Source organism: Periophthalmus magnuspinnatus, chromosome 3, assembly GCF_009829125.3.
Source record: "Periophthalmus magnuspinnatus isolate fPerMag1 chromosome 3, fPerMag1.2.pri, whole genome shotgun sequence".
Lineage (NCBI taxonomy): Eukaryota > Metazoa > Chordata > Actinopteri > Gobiiformes > Gobiidae > Periophthalmus > Periophthalmus magnuspinnatus.
In genome coordinates this window covers 36,306,871-36,330,161 of record NC_047128.1, presented here as the reverse complement: position 1 = coordinate 36,330,161, position 23,291 = coordinate 36,306,871, and the positions used below count along the sequence as shown (strand labels likewise).

At 42.1% G+C, this 23,291-nt stretch overlaps 1 protein-coding gene across 1 annotated transcript in view; it reads right to left on the bottom strand.

Annotated features, from left to right (window-relative positions):
* Window positions 1-23,291, bottom strand: part of rasa3 (RAS p21 protein activator 3) — a 52,337-nt gene that overhangs the window by 14,710 nt on the left and 14,336 nt on the right. Inside the window, exons 2-7 of the mRNA XM_033990183.2 lie at window positions 13,934-14,051; window positions 11,722-11,825; window positions 10,357-10,451; window positions 7,409-7,485; window positions 1,031-1,111; window positions 882-954 (exon numbers count right to left, since the gene is read on the bottom strand). Coding sequence (XP_033846074.1) covers window positions 882-954; window positions 1,031-1,111; window positions 7,409-7,485; window positions 10,357-10,451; window positions 11,722-11,825; window positions 13,934-14,051 — 548 coding nt within the window. The remainder of the gene's footprint in view (window positions 1-881; window positions 955-1,030; window positions 1,112-7,408; window positions 7,486-10,356; window positions 10,452-11,721; window positions 11,826-13,933; window positions 14,052-23,291) is intronic.

Below are 23,291 nucleotides of genomic sequence, written 5' to 3'. Positions count from 1 at the left end.
ACATAAATAGTAACTGAAAAGCTCGTCTGAAAAATCACAATTCGATGTTTTGCTCAAATTGTTCAGCCTCAGCGTCGTAAATGAACAACGATGAAGGAATTAAAGTTTTAAATCCAGTCTAATAAACAGCAGACTCGACCTGTGATTAGACTGTCCCTGTTGTATTCTCACATCCCACCACTAGGGGCGATCTACATCACTTCTGTCTGATCGTGTGTCGGCTTTGGCCCGACAGAAGGAGACGGGAGATTCGATTCTCTTCCCATCTGCTGACGTCACTTCTAGGTGAGTGTATCCTGGTTGTGACTTGTGTTGGTACCTGTTTCTGTCTCTTCTGTTTTTGTTAATCCACGAATTAATCAAATACTTTTCTAACTCTTTTCTGCACAATCGGCATCTCGTTACTCACTTAAAGTCACTCACTCCCCGGAGCCGTATCCAGCTCCAAAACGCTTAGTATTTTGTGGACTAAATGCCTCTTTGGATGGACCTTAGACTGTCCCTGTTGTATTCTCACATCCCACCACTAGGGGCTGTCTACATGACTTCTGTCTGCCTGTGTGCCGCCTTTGGCCTGACAGAAGAACAGAGAGCACAGGTGAGTCTGAACAAAGCACAGATGACGGGGAACAGCTCTAACATCGGACATCTACACGGAGAAAAAGACTAATTTATATAATCTATAAACTCATATTTACACTGAATTCAATTTGTGACCGAGCAAAGTTAAATTAAAATGTAAAAATTGTTATTTCGTGCACTGGAGTTATTATTAACTTTGTCATTATTGTCATGTTTATTCAAATATTGTGTCTAACTCCAGTCACCAGTGTGTTTAGTTTTATGAATATAGAGTTTTATTTCGTGTATTTCGGTCGTACCTCAAAGTAGAAAACTTCTTCAAACTGTGGGTTGTTGTTTTTTCTTTTCACTTTAGTCTTTTTGGCCTCAGACCTAAAACAAAAGCACAAAAGTGGATTTACGTCATCAGACTTCAGTTAAACATAAATATATTTAGTTTAAAGTTCACCTGGAGGGCCCCAGCAGCGACACGGCGGCGTACGGGTCACACTGTCCGTTGACGATGGGCAGACCTTGGCACTCGAGCACTCTGCACAAAAACAACACTTTAATAAAAGACGGGAGTTAACGAGCGTTTACCCCAGACACACAGATTTAAGTTTAAAGGATCCTTAAACGACCAGGGCCACGTCTGTGCAGAGGCCGACCGTGTAAAAGCACAATGTTAGATCAATGCAGACTGCAGGGTGCTCTTTGCGGGTGCTCTTTGCGGGTGCTCTTTGCGGGTGCTCTTTGCGGGTGCTCTTGAGGACGTCACGATGGACTAGTGCGACCGAGTGAACACTTTGCTGCACTAAAAACTTTAATGTACAGATTTATTTGCAGTTGAATAAGTCAGAAAATGAAATAATAAAGTGACAAATATAAGACTGGGTGCAGTACACTTCAGTGCCACAGGGGGAGACACTGTGCATCTGTTTTGTTTGTGTTGTCACTTTGTTTTAAAACCATGAGTTCATCAGTTCATCCGCTTCAGTCTGTGCTTCAGTCTGTGCTTCAGTCGTCTCCGTGTGGTTCATAGAGAAAGAAAAATTCAATTCTGTCACTGGACAAAAGTTTGAGTGAAGTCGTTTGGCGTCTTGTCCAAGTCGCTCTTCTGTTGTGGTCAGTTTGCAGATGGACAGTGACTTTTATCTGAGGGAGGAGCTAACGACACTGAAGTGACACCTGTTTGTTTACAGTTTCTGTCCATAAACCTAAAGCCAACAAACAGAAACTGAAAACAAACAGCTTCAGTGTCGTTAGCGCCTCCTTCAGACAGATATGAGGCAGTGTCCAGCAGGAATCTGACCAGAACTGACCAGAAACCTGCACCTCCTTTTTCATCTGTTTCTTTCATTTGTGTTTTGTGTTGAACTGTGTGAAATGAAAATGATACAAGTGTTATTTATTATTTTTATAGATATTTGTCCCACTCAGCTCTGATATGACACACGAGCTACACCAATCACACAAATAAGTGAAATAAACAGAGTAAACACATAATTTTTCTGCGCTGCGTCCAAACATGAGGACAAAATGTCCAACACAGTCTGATATTTTCCTCTGGATCCTTCCAAATACAAATATAGAACCCACATTCCTGATGTTGTCAATCTTAAGCCCATGAGACGCTCGAAACAAGAGAAAAGTCATTTGGACACGTCCCTCCTCCGGACACCAAACATCTGGTCGTCCTACGCACGGACCTCTGGACCGAGCTGCAGCGCGGCCCCGAGCGCCGACGCGGCCCCGAGCGCCGACGCGGCCAAAAGAAACAACTGTGTCTGAGTCTGAGGCTCCTGCTCCTCTCAGCCCAACTTTACAAGATCTGAGTCTGCAAACTACAAGACGCAGCGAGAACGAGGTTTGAGTTTAGAGAAAGAGTCACAACCTAAATATGAGACGAAACATGAGACTAAACATGAGACTAAATATGAGACTAAATATGAGACTGAATATGAGACTAAATATGAGACTAAATATGAGACTGAATATGAGACTAAATATGAGACTAAATATGAGACTAAACATGAGACTAAATATGAGACTAAACATGAGACTAAACATGAGACTAAACATGAGACTAAATATGAGACTAAACATGAGACTAAATATGAGACTAAACATGAGACTGAATATGAGACTAAATATGAGACTAAATATGAGACTAAATATGAGACTGAATATGAGACTAAATATGAGACTAAATATGAGACTAAACATGAGACTAAATATGAGACTAAACATGAGACTAAACATGAGACTAAACATGAGACTAAACATGAGACTAAATATGAGACTAAATATGAGACTAAACATGAGACTAAATATGAGACTAAATATGAGACTGAATATGAGACTAAATATGAGACTAAATATGAGACTGAATATGAGACTAAATATGAGACTAAACATGAGACTAAATATGAGACTAAACATGAGACTAAACATGAGACTAAACATGAGACTAAACATGAGACTAAATATGAGACTAAATATGAGACTAAATATGAGACTAAATATGAGACTAAATATGAGATGATTAAGACATAAAAAAGTGTCACAGAAACTGGTTCAAGCGAAGACATAAAGACACAAGAAAAAACAAAACTCCAACTATAGTCAGTGCCAACGTAGCAAATATTGAATAGGACTAAACCAGAACTAAACCAGGACTGAACCAGGACTAAACCAGAACTAAACCAGGACTGAACCAGGACTGAACCAGGACTGAACTAGGACTCAACCAGAACTAAACCAGGACTAAACCAGGACTGAACCAGGACTGAACCAGGACTGAACCACGACACAGGGGACGACGCACTCCTACTGGACATGGAGACCAGTTTCTGCTACTGTTTTTGTGATTGTGTTTATTATTTCTGCATCACAAAAGAAAACTATTAAAATGTCTCCTCCATTTTACACTGGACTAAGACCAGGAGGTTTGTCCTCTGCTCCTGGAAACATCCAGGTCTAAAAACAAAGTCAAAAAGTAAAACTAAAAATGTATTTTTTTGTGTTTTAGAACACAGTCCTATGAAGTACACGGTCCTATGAAGTACACGGTCCTGTGCAGTACACAGTCCTATGAAGTACACAGTCCTATGAAGTACACGGTCCTGTGCAGTACACGGTCCTGTGCAGTACACGGTCCTGTGCAGTACACAGTCCTATGAAGTACACAGTCCTATGAAGTACACGGTCCTGTGCAGTACACGGTCCTGTGCAGTACACGGTCCTGTGCAGTACACGGTCCTGTGCAGTACACGGTCCTGTGCAGTACACGGTCCTGTGCAGTACAGTCGTACAGTATTTGCTTGTAGTACTCTTCCTGTTGCTCGGGGGGAGGGGACCATCATTCGTTCTTATTTCTAGATCTGTTTTTTATTTGTCAGGGACTGTGCACAAATTCATGAATATTACAAAAGAAAAAGTGGTTTGTACCAGATTTAAACACAGATACTTCCCACGTTTGTCCCTGAGCAGATGAAGTAAAATACACACTTCACTACAATTACACCATAAGACAAATACTGGAGCATCCTGTTCATCTGCAGCTCAGTCTGTTAATGAAATGATTTACCTGAAACTTAATTAGTGGTTTCAATATTAATGTTTATCACAGTATTTTTCTGTGGTAATACTTCGTACTTTTACATTTGTGATTGTGACGGGTCTAAAATAAAACGTCCCTGTCTCCAGCAGAGAGTGTCCCACAGTCCACACGAATATTAAAAACACTTATGTGCAAGTTTTAACAAAGAAAACAGAACTGAGACATGAACTAGACTGAAGTGGAGACGCCTGATCATCTGACATGTCCACACGTCCACACGTCCACACGTCTCCTCTGGTGGGACCTCAGTGTGTCCCCAGGCCACACCAGGGACATCGTATTTAAAAGGTGTGTTTTCAAAGTTCTAGTAAAATTCTGAAGCTCCACAGACAGTTTCAGTCCAGAGTTTGACGTTAAAGGCAAACAGGTTTTTACTCCAGTGTTTGGATCAGACTCAGTGAAACTCTGCTCCAGTGGAAACTTTAAGTGAAAATAACTAATAAATAATAATAAATCCACACAACACATCCTGGTAACAGTAAAATCTGATTTAAAGGGACGTGTGCGTACTGTAGTATTACATATATACTGCACATGTCCCTGGATGACACAGACATGTCGAAATAAAATAAGAACGTTACTATTTCCTGTTGTAATGTTGATTTATTCATCGTTAAAAAGTCTTTACACAAAGTCGTTCAGCTGTTTGTCTCTAAAATACGGTGTAATAAAAGTTGTAGGACGACATTCTTGGTTTACAGTCCTGTCAGGGAGTAAATGTGACGTAACGTGACATATGCTCTTCTTCAAAAACACAAAAACAACACAAGAGAAAATAATAATAATAATAATAATAATAATAATAATAATAATAATAATAATAATAATAAATTTGAGTCACACTTTATTATTATCTGTTACGTCTCCATCTCCACGTCGGTTTGAGATGAGGAAACATTAGAAAATATCATAAAATACAGTAAAAAAAGTCGTTTTAATCAGATCATCTGGCACCCCTGGCACAGACTCCATTGTTTCTAAAAGCGTCTGCGTTGGTACAGTGTGTAACTTCCTGTCAGGACACGTCCCGCCTCCAGCCGCTCCATCCCGCTCTCGGATGACATCATGCCGTAAGAAGATTAGCACCCAAACAAAGAGGACACCCGGCGGGACAAATCACTTCCCGTGTGTCAGCGTGATGCACATGAACGAGTCACAGCAGACGACCGCCCACGTCCGACCCGCCGCACACGAACCGCACACACGAAACCAAACAGGCTCCTAATAAGGACCAAGGAGAGGGCCGGGTTAAGCGTCGCTAATGCCCGCGCTCTTCCTGTCCCATAAGCTTGTTTATATAACCCCCGCTCGGGCCTTTCTCCCTCTGCCTCTGTTTCAGTCATGGCTGAAGCGCTGGTTTGTTTTGGTTGACATTTTACTCGTATCAGGTTAATGTGATTCCTGAAGCGCCCACGTTTCCTGTCAAAAATCATTTTACTCACACGAACAAAGGCTGGAAAGTTATATCATCGCCCCCGGATGTGATTACGAGGAAGTGTCTTTGTGCGAAATCTGTGAATCAGGAAAAAAGACTAAACGTAGAAGTGTCAGGACGAGCGCGATGTCGATTTATCGTTTAAGATGTGGAAGTCTGGGGTCTTTGTCTTTGCTCTACTGGTCAAAGTCTGATTATTTTTGGGCTGTGTGAGGAGATTTAAGATGTAAAATTAATTAAATTCTTTCATTTTTAACAGTATTGTACATTTTTAATCGTTTTTGTGGTTTAAATCTCTCTTGGGTTTTGTGTCAGTGGAATAAATGAGTTTAAATCTTATCGTTTATCTTCAGAAACAGAAATTCCCCAAAAGGTTCATGCAGCGTCTCATCTGAATGAAACAAAAACAAAAAAAAACACTATATGCTGCTGTGTTTTTTGGTTGCTGCTGCTGATTCGTGTGTCATAGTCGCAGAATGGCAGCCACCTCTCGTCCAGTCAGCCCCAGGGCAGCTCTGACTGAAGAGGGAGTGGCTTTTACCAGCAGCTCTAACAGAGGAGGGAATAAATGAGACAAAACTGAGCCAGTGCATTATATTGATCCAAGATGATTATTTCAAGTAGACGCTGACGATAAAAGAATAAAATATACCAGGTCTTTCTGTTGTTACAGCTCAGGTGGCAAAAGCTCATTTAAAAAAAAAAAAACTATGAAAAATCACATCTGATTATCGATAAATCCCATTTCTGCCCCCGTCACTCACAGAGCGTCAAGTGTGTTATTATGAAACGATAAAGAACGAATGTAAGAACGAATGTGAGATTAATCTCATCACGTTTCACTGTAATCCCTGTGTGTGTGTGTGTGGGGGGGTGTGTGTGTGTGTGTGTGTGTGTGTGTGGGGGTGTGTGTGTGTGTGTGTGTGTGTGTGGAGGTGGGGGTGGGTGGGGGTGTGTTGGGGTGTGTGTGTGTGTGTGGAGGTGTGTGCTGTGGAGGTGTGTGCTGTGGAGGTGTGTGGTCAGTGTGTGGTCAGTGTGTGGTCACAGATGTGTGTGGTCAGTGAGTCGTGGTCAGTGAGTTGTTCTGGACCCCGCACATTCCAAAACGTCGCTTTACAAATAAAATAATCTAAATGTTCTTAAACAGAAGCCGTCGCTTTGAGCATTTTCAGCTCTGGAGAAAACTGTTGCCGAGCAACAAGTCGAGAACCACGAGTCAGATCAGAGCAGACGAGTCTCTGCAGGATCTGGACGACCACAGGGTCAGAAATGGACATAAACTGTTTTAGATTAACTGGCTCATTATTTAAACTGTTCATTTAAAATATTTCCACGTGACACATGAAAAACACAGAACCTGAAGACGCCAGAGAAAAGTCTAGAATGAGTCTGGAGTTTATAGTTTGATTCATTCATCTTAAAACCTGAGCTCAGTGACATCACGTCTGATAAATCACACAATCATGGATCAGAAAAATGTTACACAATCTTTTCATTCAGGACGTGAAACCAACAAGACGTGACTAAACTGGAGCAGAAAACAGTGAATGAAGTGAGTTACATAAGACGAGAGGAGAAAGTGTTTAGACGACACACTGGGCCTCGCCAGAGAAACACACAACATCACACAAAAGTGTGTGTGTAAAGTTATAACCAGGTGATAAAACAGGCCGTGGAAGTGAAAATGGGGATATGACTGTGCAGACGTGTTGTGTTGTGTTGTGTTGTGTTACTGCATCATTAAATAACAAAGGCGTCGTGTGTGACTTGTGTGTTTACACGAGTCTCACCGTGTGGCCAGTTTATGGTTGATGACTCCACTGTCTGTGATGACCTCACTCAGGCGCAGCTCCAGGTGCACCTTACCCTGCACAAAAACGCACAAAAACACACAAAAACACAGTTACACAGAGAAAAACCTGCACAAAAACACACAACACACACAGTTACACAGAGAAAAACCCCTGCACAAAAACACACAAAAACACACGATGCACACTGTCTTAGTTTGATAGAAAATAAAATGATTAAAGCAGATATATTCTGCAAAATGGACTTTTCTCATTTACTCTCTTAAAGTTGTTTTTGTCGTGATTCGTCCATGTTTGAGTCTTTAATCACTTATTTCTAAGACGCCATATTCCAGGTCGATCTTCGTTTTCAGCACTTCCTCCCACGCCGCCGTGACACACACTGCAATCTGCAATTTTATTTATGTGCAGAATTCACAAAGCTAAGCACAGGGGGCGCTCACAGCTACACGGCGCTCTGTTGTGATGACGAGAATCAGTGGACGTGTTTTTCATTAAGTTGTTTTAGTCATGGATTATAAATACATACTAGACAATTCACCAAAGTGCCCTTAAATGTGCCGTGCGAAGTGTGCATTTAAGGGCTCACGTAATGTCCAATGTCCTGTTCATTTGAGTGAGGGAGGGAACGAGGGGGAGACAGAGAGAAAGAGGGAAAGAGAGAGAGAGAAAGAGGGAAAGAGAGAGAGAGAAACAGGGAAAGAGAGAGAGAGAAAGAGGGAAAGAGAGAAAGAGGGAAAGAGAGAGAGAGAAAGAGGGAAAGAGAAAGAGAAAGTATTTACAGTAATCTCTCTGTAACTGACCAAACATGAGCGGAATTATCTCTGACACTTGTGTATTAGTGCAAATATCGTAATGTTTAATATTTGTCCTTATTTATGAATATTCTTTTGTCTTTAGGGAGCGACGAGTGGACGGCAGCTACACCGAGGAGAACCCTTCATTGGGCAGGTACTTCGAACAGTACATCAAAGAGTACTTCAAACGGTGCATTTGGTGAATTGGGAATTTAAAATGTAAGTACACAGCTCCTTTCTGAGCCTCAGGGACACTTTACGTGACATTATTTTGGGATTTATTTATTTATTAAGGCGATAAACAGCATCAAACTTTACACTTTTCACTGTACGATAAAAACAAACCGCCGCTGTTCTCCGTCTGAAGCTCTCGCTCTAATGACATCATCACAAAGAGTCGCAGCTGTCGACAAAAACGCGTTTAATTAAGACCGTCAGTATGTAAATGAACCCCCAAAAACGCCTTTACCACCGCGGCCCGGGACAGACAATGTGTCCACTATGGAACGGACAACGGGGACAGTCTATCTCTTCATCTGATCCTCCCTCTCTCTCTCTCTCTTTCACATCCTTCCTTCCTGTGTGAGTCGGAGCATGAATGTGTCTCTGTTCAGGGGCCACAGCTCCGGGGCCACACACGCCCCTCTGTCTGCAGATGTTCAACGGGACGGGCCCCGGGAGCCGCCACGCAAGGGGGCGGAGAGAGGGAGCGAGGGAGGAGAAGAGGGGGAGAGGGGAGGAGAGAGAGAGAGAGAGAGAAAGAGGGAAAGAGAGAGAGAGAGAGGGGGAGAAAGAAGGACGGGCCCTGGGAGCCGCCACGCAAGGGGGCGGAGAGGAGGGAGCGAGGGAGGAGAAGAGGGGGAGAGGGGAGGAGAGAGGGAAAGAGAGAGAGAGAAAGAGGGAAAGAGAGAAAGAGGGAAAGAGAGAGAGAGAAAGAGGGAAAGAGAGAGAGAAAGAGGGAAAGAGAGAGAGAGAAAGAGGGGGAGAAAGAAGGACGGGCCCTGGGAGCCGCCACGCAAGGGGGGCGGAGAGAAGGGAGCGAGGGGGGGAGTGAGGGGGAGGGGGGAGGAGAGAGAGAGAGAGAGAGAGAGAGAAAGAGGGAAAGAGAGAGAGAGAGAGAGGGGGAGAAAGAAGGACGGGCCCTGGGAGCCGCCACGCAAGGGGGCGGAGAGAGGTGGAGAGGGAGGAGGGAAAGAACAGATGTAGGCTAGCGTCTGTTAGCTTTAAACAGATGTAGGCTAGCGTCTGTTAGCTTTAAACAGATGTAGGCTAGCGTCTGTTAGCTTTAAACAGATGTAGGCTAGCGTCTGTTAGCTTTAAACAGATGTAGGCTAGCGTCTGTTAGCTTTAAACAGATGTAGGCTAACGGTCTGTTAGCTTTAAACAGATGTAGGCTAGCGTCTGTTAGCTTTAAACAGATGTAGGCTAACGGTCTGTTAGCTTTAAACAGATGTAGGCTAGCGTCTGTTAGCTTTAAACAGATGTAGGCTAACGGTCTGTTAGCTTTAAACAGATGTAGGCTAGCGTCTGTTAGCTTTAAACAGATGTAGGCTAGCGTCTGTTAGCTTTAAACAGATGTAGGCTAGCGTCTGTTAGCTTTAAACAGATGTAGGCTAGCGTCTGTTAGCTTTAAACAGATGTAGGCTAGCGTCTGTTAGCTTTAAACAGATGTAGGCTAGCGTCTGTTAGCTTTAAACAGATGTAGGCTAGCGTCTGTTAGCTTTAAACAGATGTAGGCTAGCGTCTGTTAGCTTTAAACAGATGTAGGCTAGCGTCTGTTAGCTTTAAACAGATGTAGGCTAGCGTCTGTTAGCTTTAAACAGATGTAGGCTAGCGTCTGTTAGCTTTAAACAGATGTAGGCTAGCGTCTGTTAGCTTTAAACATGGGTGAAACATGGCAGTAGATGCAGGAATGACTTTTCTGTCTGGCAAATAAAATATCCAAAAACAATATCTCTGTTTGTGCCGTGTTTGTGCCGTGTTTGTGCCGTGTTTGTGCCGTGTTTGTGCCGTGTTTGTGCCGTGTTTGTGCCGTGTTTGTGCCGTGTTTGTGCCGTGTTTGTGCCGTGTTTGTGCGGTGTTTGTGCGGTGTTTGTGCGGTGTTTGTGTGTGTTTGTGTGGTGCACTGACCTGAACCTCAGAGTCAGCGCTGACCGGCTGCAGGGGGAACCAGGTGTCTTTACCGTGGTACTTCTGCAGATCCTCTTTCTTCACTGCAACTTTCCCTACAAACAAAACACACACAACAGAGTTAAAACAAGAGAGACACACAAACACACACAACAGAGTTAAAACAAGAGACACAGAGGGACACAAACACACAAAACAGAGAGAAGGAAAGAGAGTCAGAGAAAGAGGAAGCACTTTTCAGAAAAAAATCTAATTGTGATTTTTCTGCTGCACACACACACCTGCACACACGTGATGCTCTAGTCTTCTCGTTACAACACACACACAGGCAAAAGTTGAAAAAATACCAGGAAACACCAGTATAAACACCAGTATAAACACCAGTATAGACACCAGTATAAACACCAGTACAAACACCAGTATAAACACCAGTATAAACACCAGTATAAACACCAGTATAAACACCAGTATAAACACCAGTACAAACACCAGTATAAACACCAGTATAAACACCAGTATAAACACCAGTACACACACCAGTATAAACAGCAGGTGTGTGTGTGACGTCTGACCTGGTTAAATGTGTCTGAGCTGTTTTCAAAGTGATTATTTAGTTTGTGGTTTGAGAAGCTCAGAGTGTGATACACTCGCCCTTTAACCACAGCAGAGTGGGGCGGGGCCTCGCACCTCTGTTCAAACCACAACGAGATGGTTTTGTGACGTTTGATTATTACTGATTATAACAACAACACAAACACAAACACAAACACAAACACAAACACACTTCTGTTTTACAGAAAAAGAAAAATGTTCTTCAACTGGACAAAAGACTCAAGACACGTCACAGCTCGAGTGTCTGCTTCAGCTCTGGTCAGATTCCTGCTGGACAAGGCCTCATGTCTGTGTGAGGGACGAGCTAACGACACTGAAACTGACGACACTGAAACTGACGACACTGAAACTGACACACCTGTTTGTTTATGTGTCTGTTTGTTAAAAGGTCTGTTAAACTCTAAGTATGAACTGTGTGTTATTTTACATAAACACTGAGGCTCTCACACATATTAGCATTCTGACTATTAGCATACTGGCTATTAGCGTACTGGCTATTAGCATACTGGCTATTAGCACACTGGCTATTAGCATTCATATTTATCTAAAACAACTTAACTATAGAAGAGAACTGCAGAATTGCACCTCTGCCTCTTCAGAGTGTCACCAGCACCAGATTTACATTGTTTTTATTGTTGAAAAGTGATTTTTGGTGAGATAACGATGAGGAATAACCATCACAACAAGGTTCAAAGTTGATTAAAGTCCGTCCCACAGTAACATGGAGACTCTAAATCTAAATCTTTTACACACCGATGCTGGAGTCCCTCCTGAAGACGTCCCTGTCGAAGATGTAGAAGGAGAGGTGTCTAAAGCTGCGCGGGATCTCACAGTAAAAGTCCTCTCCATAAAAGGGACTGCAAGGAAAAAGAAACAGCAATTTAATCAAGCGCCGGGGCAGTGTGTGTTTACAGGAAGCACAGCAATCATCATGAAGCGAGCAGCTAAAGGTCGTGTAGAGAACAACATCTAGAACATCCAGAACATGAAAAAAAAGTTTAATATTTATTTAGTTTTACTGTTTGGTGCTTTAGAGTTTTGGACTTACTTGGATTTCTTTACATTTTTGACGATAGTTTGATAGTTTTTCCACTCAAAACGTTCACACACACTCACACACTGGGGCGAGGTCGGTAAGTGTTTTGCTCAAGGACATGACGACAGTGTTCATTTGTGAGAGTTGGAATCGCACCGCCAACCTGTGGGGTCAGTGGACACTCTACCAACCAAGCCACTGTCGCCTCCGTGTTTCTTATTTCAATATTTGTTTCTCATTTCAAAAGGAGCAAGAAATTTAACTTAAAGGTCAAGAAAAAGAAGATTTTTTTTTTTTATGCCGCAGTTTTTCCTCCACATCTGTGACAGTAAAACACTATTGTAGCCACAGCTGCCCTGGGACAGATCGACGGAGGTGAAGCTGCCAATCCAGCCTAAGGACACAACGACTTTTGTCACTAGCGCCCCCTTGTGGCCCCTGGTATCTCCAGACGTTCAGTCCAAATCTGAGCTGTGACGAGGCTTTGACCGTGAGGTTCGGCCACAGTATTTTATCATGTTTATCTTCTGTTTGCTGGACTTTTCTCTTTTTTATGGTAGTTTGTCATAATCGATCGATAAAGGGTCAAATATTATAGATTATTACTAATTATGTGTTTCATTTCATTCATTTATTTCTGCAGCTCAGTTTATAGTGGTTCATTTAGAAACGTTTTAACTGTCTGTCATAAATCTTCTCTTTAATGGAATATTTTGTCACGTCCAAATGCTGCTCAAAAATGTGTTAATTGCAAAGTCATTTATAAACATCTGGGATCGTCCTTGAGCTTTGAAATGAAACGTAAAGTAAAATAAAGTGGAGAGTGACAGTGGACTCTCGCTCCACACATGAGTCACACACTGATGATCTGCTTCAGTCGACTGTACAAACACACGCTCTTTGTGTGGCCTTTAGAATCCTCTGTGTCGTGGTACGAAGTGACATTTTTTATATTTTGTCTCTATTGGAAGGTGAACCCAGGTGACCGGCACCAACAGGGTCTTTACGCGCCCCCATTGACCCGGGACAGTCCCAGTGTCGCGTCCCGTGTCCCCCGTCCCGGCAGATTCATCCAAACCCATTGATTTGTCCCAGTTTTACACAAGAAACGTCCCAGGTGTCTCTATTTTTAACCAGTTTGATTCCAGCGAACAGCAAAGAGGAGGATATACTGGCGTTTGCTTAAATAAAAACAGATTATGACTGACCCAAGTGAGTCAAAAATGGACAATGCTGCACTTTCTTTTCACAGTTTTATTTAAACCAGCCGCTCCATCTCGGGTGTGTCCAGTTTGGAATTTTTTTAAATCTGAACATTCTTATTGGATGCTCTTGTGGCAAAGTGGCAAAACTTCAACATCGTGTGAGTTTTTATCGTCTGGACCTGAGAGATTCAATTCATTTGAACTGAAACTGAGATTAACTCTTCTCTAATAGTCAGTTTTATGCTTTGAATTGACATTTCCAGAGTCATTCCTGCAGCTAAAGCTTGTGATTCAGAGCAGACTTTAGACTCGAGGGTGTTTTTTCATGGCTGATGCCTTTAAGAGAGCAGTGTGTCACATTTAGTGCAGCCACTTCTCCATATTTAAGTGTTAATATAAAGCTTTGTGTGTATGTTCAAGGCAACAAACTGAAAAAAAACAACAAAATATTGTCCTGTGCTGGAAATTTAAGGCCGATATTTAAGGCTGATACGCTAAAAAGCACAAATATCAGCCCAATATATTGATCTAAATCTATTTTAAAGGAAGATTTTTAAGGCTCATGATCAGGAAATGAAGATGTGTGTTTAATAAGACAAAATAAAATAGACTAAAACACTGTGATGGATTAATATGAGAGTTATTCTGACTTATTAACATCCTCGTATAAAGAAAAACACCAAACGTAGCTTGTGTTTAACTCATCGTGACATTGTGCTCTCACCAAAGTGACTTCTCCACGATCTTGGTCCTGAACACTTCCTCCTGGTCCAGGTTGACGGTGCAGTAACAGTCCCTCATCTTGTTTGGCCCGGGGTACGGAGGGATGTTTTTAGCCTCACCTGCACAAAAACACACAGAGGAGACGAGGGACTGAGTCAGATTCTGTGTCTCTGCTGCAGGCTGCACTGTTTACTCATGCACACGGCTCCCAGAGATGTTTACTTAAGCCTCCTGTGCAGAGAAACAAACACGAGAAACAAACAGCACACGAGAAACAAACACGAGAAACAAACAGCACACGAGAAACAAACACGAGAAACAAACAGCACACGGGAAACAAACAGCACAGGGAAAGAAACAACAGACGAGAAAGAAACAACAGACGAGAAACAAACGGCACACGAGAAACAAACACGAGAAACAAACAGCAGACGGGAAAGAAACAACAGACGAGAAACAAACGGCACATGAGAAACAAACGAGAAACAAACACGAGAAACAAACAGCACACGAGAAACAAACAGCACACGAGAAAGAAACAACAGACGAGAAAGAAACAACAGACGAGAAACAAACGGCACATGAGAAACAAACACAAGAAACAAACACGAGAAACAAACACGAGAAACAAACAGCACACGGGAAAGAAACACAAGAAACAAACACGAGAAACAAACAGCACACGGGAAAGAAACAACAGACGAGAAAGAAACAACAGATGAGAAACAAACGGCACACGAGAAACAAACACGAGAAACAAACGGCACACGAGAAACAAACACGAGAAACAATCGGCACACGAGAAACAAACGGCACACGAGAAACAAACGGCACACGAGAAACAAACAGCACACGAGAAACAAACGGCACACGAGAAACAAACGGCACACGAGAAACAAACGGCACACGAGAAACAAACAGCACACGAGAAACAAACACGAGAAACAAACACGAGAAACAAACACGAGAAACAAACACGAGAAACAAACACGAGAAACAAACAGCACACGAGAAACAAACGGCACACGAGAAACAAACGAGAAACAAACGAGAAACAAACGGCACACGGGAAACAAACGAGAAACAAACGAGAAACAAACGGCACACGGGAAACAAACGAGAAACAAACGAGAAACAAACGGCACACACCGCGCTCTGCTGCACAACTTTTACTGTCATTACGTCATCACCTCTTTAACGAGCTTCACCAAACACGACAAAGACAAATAAACACAGTCACACACACGAGCTGCACACACTGTCACACACACTGTCACACACACTGTCACACACACTGTCACACACACACACACACCCCCACACACACAGTCACACACACAGTCACACACACACTCTGTTACAGGAAGTTTCATCGTCTTAAATCATTTATTTTTAATTCAGGGCTGTAGATCAAATCAAATCTGACCCGACGCTGTGATTCACTTATTTCTAATTGTCAAATATCAGCCGAGGACGGAGAAGTAAAATACTGGAGTAAAAAGTACTGAAGAAGAAAATGTACTGAAGTATTAAAGTATCTGTTTAAAATGTAATTCAAACGTAAAAAGTAAAAGTATTTTGTGCAGATTTTGAGACTGATGAAGCTTCAAACGCAGTGATTATGATGAAGATTATGATGAAGTTTATGATGAAGTTTGTTCAACAGAAACAAATGAATCAGTCGTTTTTTTTATTTGTACATTTTTTTTCGCTCAAAAAAACTAAAATAAATCCTCAGCTTTTTACTTTTCAGTCCTGTTTAAAAATGTAGAGGAGAAAGTACAAATACTGCTCCCAAATGTACTAAAAAGTATCCACTTTAAAATGTACTGAAGTAAAGTCCAGATACATATATTTTTACTTCAGTACTGTACTTTACTGCTTGTACTTGGTGATGTTCCTCTGTGTCACTGACAAATCTACAGTAAAAGTCTGTGTTTTGTGTTTTGGAGAGTTCAGACTCTGGAGGATGAAATTAAACAAATGAGAAAATCTAATAATAATAATAATAATATTTTTAGCGTGAGCTGGAGCGACTTTGGCCCTGAGACCTGCTGCTCTCGGATTCAAAATAATAAAACACTTTTGACCAAACGATGATGAGACGTTACTTCAAAAAGATTCATTTAGTGTTTGATTAGTAACTTTGTGAAGTAACAGTTAACGGCCTAAGTACAGACGTGTGAGGCAGCAGCTGTGGGCCTGAGGCGGGGCCCGGACTGTGGTGTGTGAGTCACACAGCTGAGACACACACAGAGACACACACACACAGCTGAGACACACACAGAGACACACACACACAGAGACACACAGAGACACACACACACACACAGAGACACACACACAGAGACACACACACACACACAGACACACACACAGAGACACACACAGAGACACACACACAGAGACACACACACAGAGACACACACAGAGACACACACACACCCACACACAGAGACACACACAGAGACACACACACAGAGACACTCACAGAGACACACACACAGAGACACACACACAGAGACACACACACAGACACACACACAGAGACACACACAGAGACACACACACAGAGACACACACACAGAGACACACACACACAGAGACACACGCAGAGACACACACACACAGAGACACACACAGAGACACACACACACACCCCCCCCCACAGAGACACACACACACACACACACACACACACACTTCACTTCACCCTCGTCGTCTTTCACCTCACACGTCTTTTCTCTCGCTCTGGAAATAAATAATTTGAAAAAAAAAAAGTCTTTGTTTGACCAGGAGCTGCAGTTTATCACGAAATCAATGTCCAAAACTAACATCATACATCCACCTCTGTAAACTCCACCTCTGTAAACTCCACCTCTGTAAACTCCACCTCTGTAAACTCCACCTCTGTAAACTCCACCTCTGTAAACTCCTCCTCTGTAAACTCCACCTCTGTAAACTCCACCTCTGTAAACTCCACCTCTGTAAACTCCACCTCTGTAAACTCCTCCTCTGTAAACTCCACCTCTGTAAACTCCACCTCTGTAAACTCCACCTCTGTAAACTCCACCTCTGTAAACTCGTCTGAAATGCCCCTGATTCTTGCGTTAGTTCATCAGTTCAGATTTCATTTTTCGCCTGAGCGTTACGGCGCCTCCTGGAAATGCGACGTGAACTGTGATGTAAATATAATAATAATCACTCGTACATATTTCCCCAGCATCAGTCACATCTGGACTGACACATCGCACCAGTCGCGTGAGGATTTTGTAGGTTTTTACCCCGTTTTTTTGCCCTTTCTGTTCCAACAGCCGCACAGTTTCTCGCGCTGAAGGAGGCAGAGTGGTCACTTTACTGAAGAGAGTTTGGACTATTGGTTAAATACGTGCTAATTACTCACATAAATTAACTTAACCTAATCTGAAAACCTTCTGCAGCCCTACACTTTCACTCTCCATGTGACAGAAAGCACTCCCTTTCACAAGAATGTCGTTTAACCGCCCCCATCCCGCCATCCCGCTCAACAAACGCAGGGGTAAGTGCAGCGTCCAAGTCCCAAAGGAGAAATAAAGAGTCTTTATGAAGCCACTGAGCTCCTTTAAACTCATCCTGTTTCCTCTGGTCCTTTAGTCGTTTAATCCATTGACAGTTTAGAGTCTTAGTCAAACCAAAATGTGCCTCAGTTGAGTCATCGTTTAAGGACAAGAGCAGAAAGGAGAAGTGAGTGACTGTTATTTTTGGCATGTTTATGGATAAAGCTGTTTATAAATGGACACAGCTAAACTACTAGTCCGCTCCAAACAGGAAGTGATCATGGTGCACTTCCTGCTCCATCGACTCTGACTCCAGTTCACTTTCTGTGTTAAACTGTCTCCTCTCTCTGTCTCTGCTGCTTCAGACTCATTATGGTCTTAAATGTTCATATTAACCCTCTACATGATCTTTTTTTTTTAGTTATTTTGAGGTTGTTTTTTTTTTCTTTTTAATTAAGTAGTTTGATTGAGTAGTTTTTTATTTTTTATTTTGAGGTTGTTTGTTTGTTTTTTTAGTTATTTTTATTATAATTTGTTCTAGGTATTTTGAGGGGTTTTTTTTGGTTTATTTTCTTAAATTTTTCTTTTGTTATTTTAAGTTTTTTTTTAATTTTCTTTCTTTTTTTGTTTTTTTTGTTATTTTGAGGGTTTTTTTTTGTTTGTTATTTTGAGTTTACTTTTTTTTTTTTTTTAATAAACTGTGCCCTCTCTCTGTCTCTGCTGCTTCAGACTCATTCTGGTCTTAAATGTTCGTATTAACCCTCTACATGATCCTGGGGTTTTTATTTCACTATTGTGTCTGTAAATCAAGATATGAACATTAATAACAGACAAATCAGGTCCTTCTTTCCCCGAGGTCACTCCTGCTAGGCGTTACCTTCAACATCCTCGCTCCTGATTGGCTCTTTGGTTGCTATGATACTCATGATCAGAATTACAAATATGGAACTCAGCTCTTATAACTTTTAGCCTCGATGTGCTTCATTTGACTGGAGCTGAACACTGAGCCCATGTCTCACTTCGTCGGTTGTATCAGGAGAAAATGAAGTCAGCAACCTCGACGGAAAACACTTTTAAATGTAAGCGCGACATGAAACTGTTAAAATCTGACGCTCCTGGACGACATCACTCTCCCTCAGTCGACGTCTTTACACAAACGATGAACTAAACTCACGATTCACAAGTTTCATCTGTCCTGTAAACAGTAAATACATTGTTTTCTAGTACTTTTTTCCTGCATGAATAACAGTTTCTGCTGGTGTCGTCTTGTGTGTGCAGCTTGGGTCGCATACGTTTAATAATAGATAATACTTTTATGAGCTTTTGTCACGCCCCCGTTTATCCGGTCACTCGATCAGTAGGACTTGAGTCGCCTACAGCTCTGTTAAAGTCCCAAAGGATCAATCCATCGTCTTTATGAAACGATGGAGCTGCTTTAGTCCTGATTCAGTTTCCTCTGGCCCCGGGGCCCGGCCGGGTCGTCTTCAGTTACACATGTTACTTCATGTTACTTTGTGATCCGGTCACACACAGATTCTCGCTCTGTCGTCCCAGATGCTTTTAATAAGTGACTGCGTGTCGCTGATGTGCTCCAGGCTGCACAGGCGTGTTCAGTTTGTGAACATAAAGGATGAACGACTCGCTGAAAGGATTTACTTCAACAAAAAGACAAAACTGTAACTGAAAGTCATTGAATATTTCTGTATATCTTTGTAAAACTGAATCTGTTCAACCAGCAAAACAACCACATATACTGTACTTATATTTATAATCCTACTGTAGGTCTGTTATCATTACGACTTATCCTTCTACACACGAAACTACTATTTTTAATATTTATCGTGGGGACTTTCTTTTTGTACCAATGGGGCCATTTTTCTTTTCTATTATAAGATTTAGGTTGTAGAAGGTTGAATTATGAACATCTATGACTCACTGTAGATAAACCACTGAACCACTGAAGTGTTTATCCAGCTCATATTTTTAACAATATTGCATATTTAGAGTACTTTTTTGGGGATAATTCTGCTTTATGATGCGGTTTCAATATTATCGTCACATCTTTATTGTTTTGTACCATGAGAGGCCTGTTCTATAGAGACAGTGTGTGGTTTTGTGTGAATATTACCCAGAACCATCACAGGACAGAATAAATCACATTATTCTGCACATTACAGGAGTCGCACACAGTCTATGATGTCACCTCACAAGAAACTGCAAAAGGACAATTAAAAACAGTCTTAATCTTAATATAAACTGCACATTTAGCTGGGAGTGACTATGCTCCTCTGTACACACTTTTTATTAAGTCTAAAATTGTGCGCAGAGATAAACACTGAACTGTTAAACTCATGGATGGTTCTGTCATATTTGGTGTCACGATTATCATGACCAACATAATTACAATTAACGATTAAATCACAATAATTATTAAGGTTACTCGATATGAACAGTTATAATTTAATATTATGACTATTTTTCTAGAAAAGAACATCAGGGAGAAGTGTCTTTTTCTGCCCATTCTGGTGATAAAATGTCAATTCTGTCCAATATGTCCAATGTCCAATAAACTATATTATTGTCTCGTCTCTGTCCGTGTGACTGAGTGACCTGATAAATGTATAACCAACATAAACACACAGGATGTAGCTGTTATCTCATCAAAACACGGACGAAGCGGCTCATGTCGATCGCGGTTTATAAGGTTAGAAAAGGCTGTTTGTGCATTTGCCCCAAACTCCACAGGTTAAATGTGTCAAAGCATCAGGTCAGGGGTCAGGGGTCAGAGGTCATTATTGAAGCAAAATCACACATGGATTTATCACTTATGTCATTAATGTGAATAAAGTAACACATAAATCAGATACTCTCCCACGTAACAGCTGAAAACACCACATTCTGTCTAAAAGTAATGCAAAATATACTCGATGTGAATGTGATGTGGTTATTTCATAGATCTAAACTCAAGCTCATTTCTTTTGATAGATTCATTCAGGTTATTTTGTTTTCATACCTGACAAGTTTGACTGCTCACTGACGACAGCGCCACCTGCAGTCCGACTTCTTCATGACAGTATCTCAGATGTGTGAAAGTAGAAAAGCCCCTCGTCCCGGTTTAGAGTCCCGTGGACACGTTTATGTATTTGGAACACCTGCTTAACCCAGCGATGATACTGAGATACTGTCGGACTGCAGCAACATCATGTGACCAGTCTGAGGCGCTAGTGAGCAGTCGAAACGGTCAGGGATGAAAACAAATTAAACTTTGGTCTGGAAAAGATTATATTAAAAAACATTAATGAAAAACCAGATGAATCTCATTGGACAATAACAGTGTGATATAATCCTCCTTTGTCCAGATCTGTGTCAAAAATGTTGATCTGAATAAATAATAAATAAGTAAATAAATAATTAAATTAATAAAAGTAATAAAAAACAGCTAAATACAATATTTTGATTGATACAAATATAATATAAAAATGTTTGATTCATTTATTTTCTGCTTATTATAACTTTATACTCTATTTTGTAGTGGCAGCGGCTCCTGCACAGGTGATTTGAGCGGTCCGGTCCGTGTTCATGCGAGCGGTCCGTGTTCATGTGGGCGTGTTCATGTGGGTGTGTTCATGTGTGCGGTCTGTGTTCATGTGGGTGTGTTCATGTGTGCGGTCCGTGTTCATGTAGGCGTGTTCATGTGTGCGGTCCGTGGTCATGTGTGTGGTCCATGTTCATGTGTCCGTGTTCATGTGTCCGTGGTCATGTGTGCATCCCGTGTTCATGTGTGCGGTCCGTGGTCATGTGTGCGGTCCGTGTTCATGTGTGCGGTCCGTGTTCATGTGTGCGGTCCGTGGTCATGTGTGCGGTCCGTGTTCATGTGTCCGTGGTCATGTGTGCGGTCCGTGTTCATGTGGGCGTGTTCATGTGTGCGGTCCGTGTTCATGTGGGCGTGTTCATGTGTGCGGTCCGTGTTCATGTGGGCGTGTTCATGTGTGCGGTCCGTGTTCATGTGGGCGTGTTCATGTGTGCGGTCCGTGTTCATGTGGGCGTGTTCATGTGTGCGGTCCGTGTTCATGTGTGCGGTCCGTGGTCATATGTGCGGTCCGTGTTCATGTGTCCGTGGTCATGTGTGCGGTCCGTGTTCATGTGTCCGTGTTCATGTGTCCGTGGTCATGTGTCCGTGGTCATGTGGACGTGTTCATGTGTGCGGTCCGTGTTCATGTAGGCGTGTTCATGTGTGCGGTCCGTGTTCATGTGTGCGGTCCGTGTTCATGTGTGCGGTCCGTGTTCATGTGTCCGTGGTCATGTGTGCGGTCCGTGTTCATGTAGGCGTGTTCATGTGTGCGGTCCGTGTTCATGTGTGCGGTCCGTGTTCATGTGTGCGGTCCGTGTTCATGTGTGCGGTCCGTGTTCATGTGTCCGTGGTCATGTGTGCGGTCCGTGTTCATGTAGGCGTGTTCATGTGTGCGGTCCGTGTTCATGTGTGCGGTCCGTGTTCATGTGTGCGGTCCGTGTTCATGTGTGCGGTCCGTGGTCATGTGTGCGGTCCGTGTTCATGTGTCTGTGGTCATGTGTGCGGTCCGTGTTCATGTAGGCGTGTTCACCTCTGAGACAAACACAGGTGATTACACTTCCTCCTGTGAGTTCATATTTAGGATCAGTCTGACTCTGGAGACACAAACAAACCTGACGACCCTGGATCACAACAACAAACATCCTCATTCACAAAAACACTTCACAGAGTCGCCATGGAGATGACACAACAACAGAACCTCCTCATCCTGAGCCTCTGGAGAAATGTAGAACACGGAGTCAAACACGGAGTCAAACACAGAGTGAAACACGGAGTTAAACACGGAGTTAAACGCGGAGTGAAACACGGAGTTAAATACAGAGTGAAACACGGAGTTAAACACAGAGTTAAACACAGAGTTAAATACAGAGTGAAACACGGAGTTAAACACAGAGTTAAACACAGAGTTAAATACAGAGTGAAACACAGAGTTAAACACAGAGTTAAACAGAGTGAAACACGGAGTTAAACACAAGAGTTAAACACGGAGTTAAACAGTTAAACGCGGAATTAAACACAGAGTTAAACACGGAGTGAAACACGGAATTAAACACGGAATTAAACACGGAGTCAAACACGGAATTAAACACAGAGTTAAACACGGAATTTAACACGGAATTAAACACGGAGTGAAACATGGAATTAAACACAGAGTTAAACATGGAATTAAACACGGAATTAAACACGGAGTCAAACACGGAATTAAACACGGAGTGAAACATGGAATTAAACACGGAATTAAACACGGAGTCAAACACGGAATTAAACACGGAGTTAAACACGGAGTGAAACATGGAGTGAAACACGGAGTTAAACACGGTCATGACGCTTGACCGTTGCCACAGCAATTCATCAATTAAAACTGTAAAATACTGTGTCTTTTGCAGTGGAGGAGGAAGTACTCAGTTACTCAAAAGTACAATACTTTATTACTTTTACTTCATTACGTTCCACAGCTGATCTTTTGAGTGGGAAAGTCCTCAGAGTGTTACATAAAACAGGAAGTTGAGGGTCAGTCTGTGTCGAGCTCTGAGCGAAGAGGAGACTCGAAGAAGAAGAAGAAGAAGAGACTCGAAGAAGAAGAAAAAGAAGAAGAAGAGACTCAAAGAAGAAGAAGAAGATTCGAAGAAGGAGACGACTTTTACCTTTTAAAGAACAATCTAAACATGATCACATATAAATCATGATTAAATCTAAACTGTGATCTGCTTCTAAGTCGATCATGTCGTTCATTTAGCGTCGTGTCGCTCTGA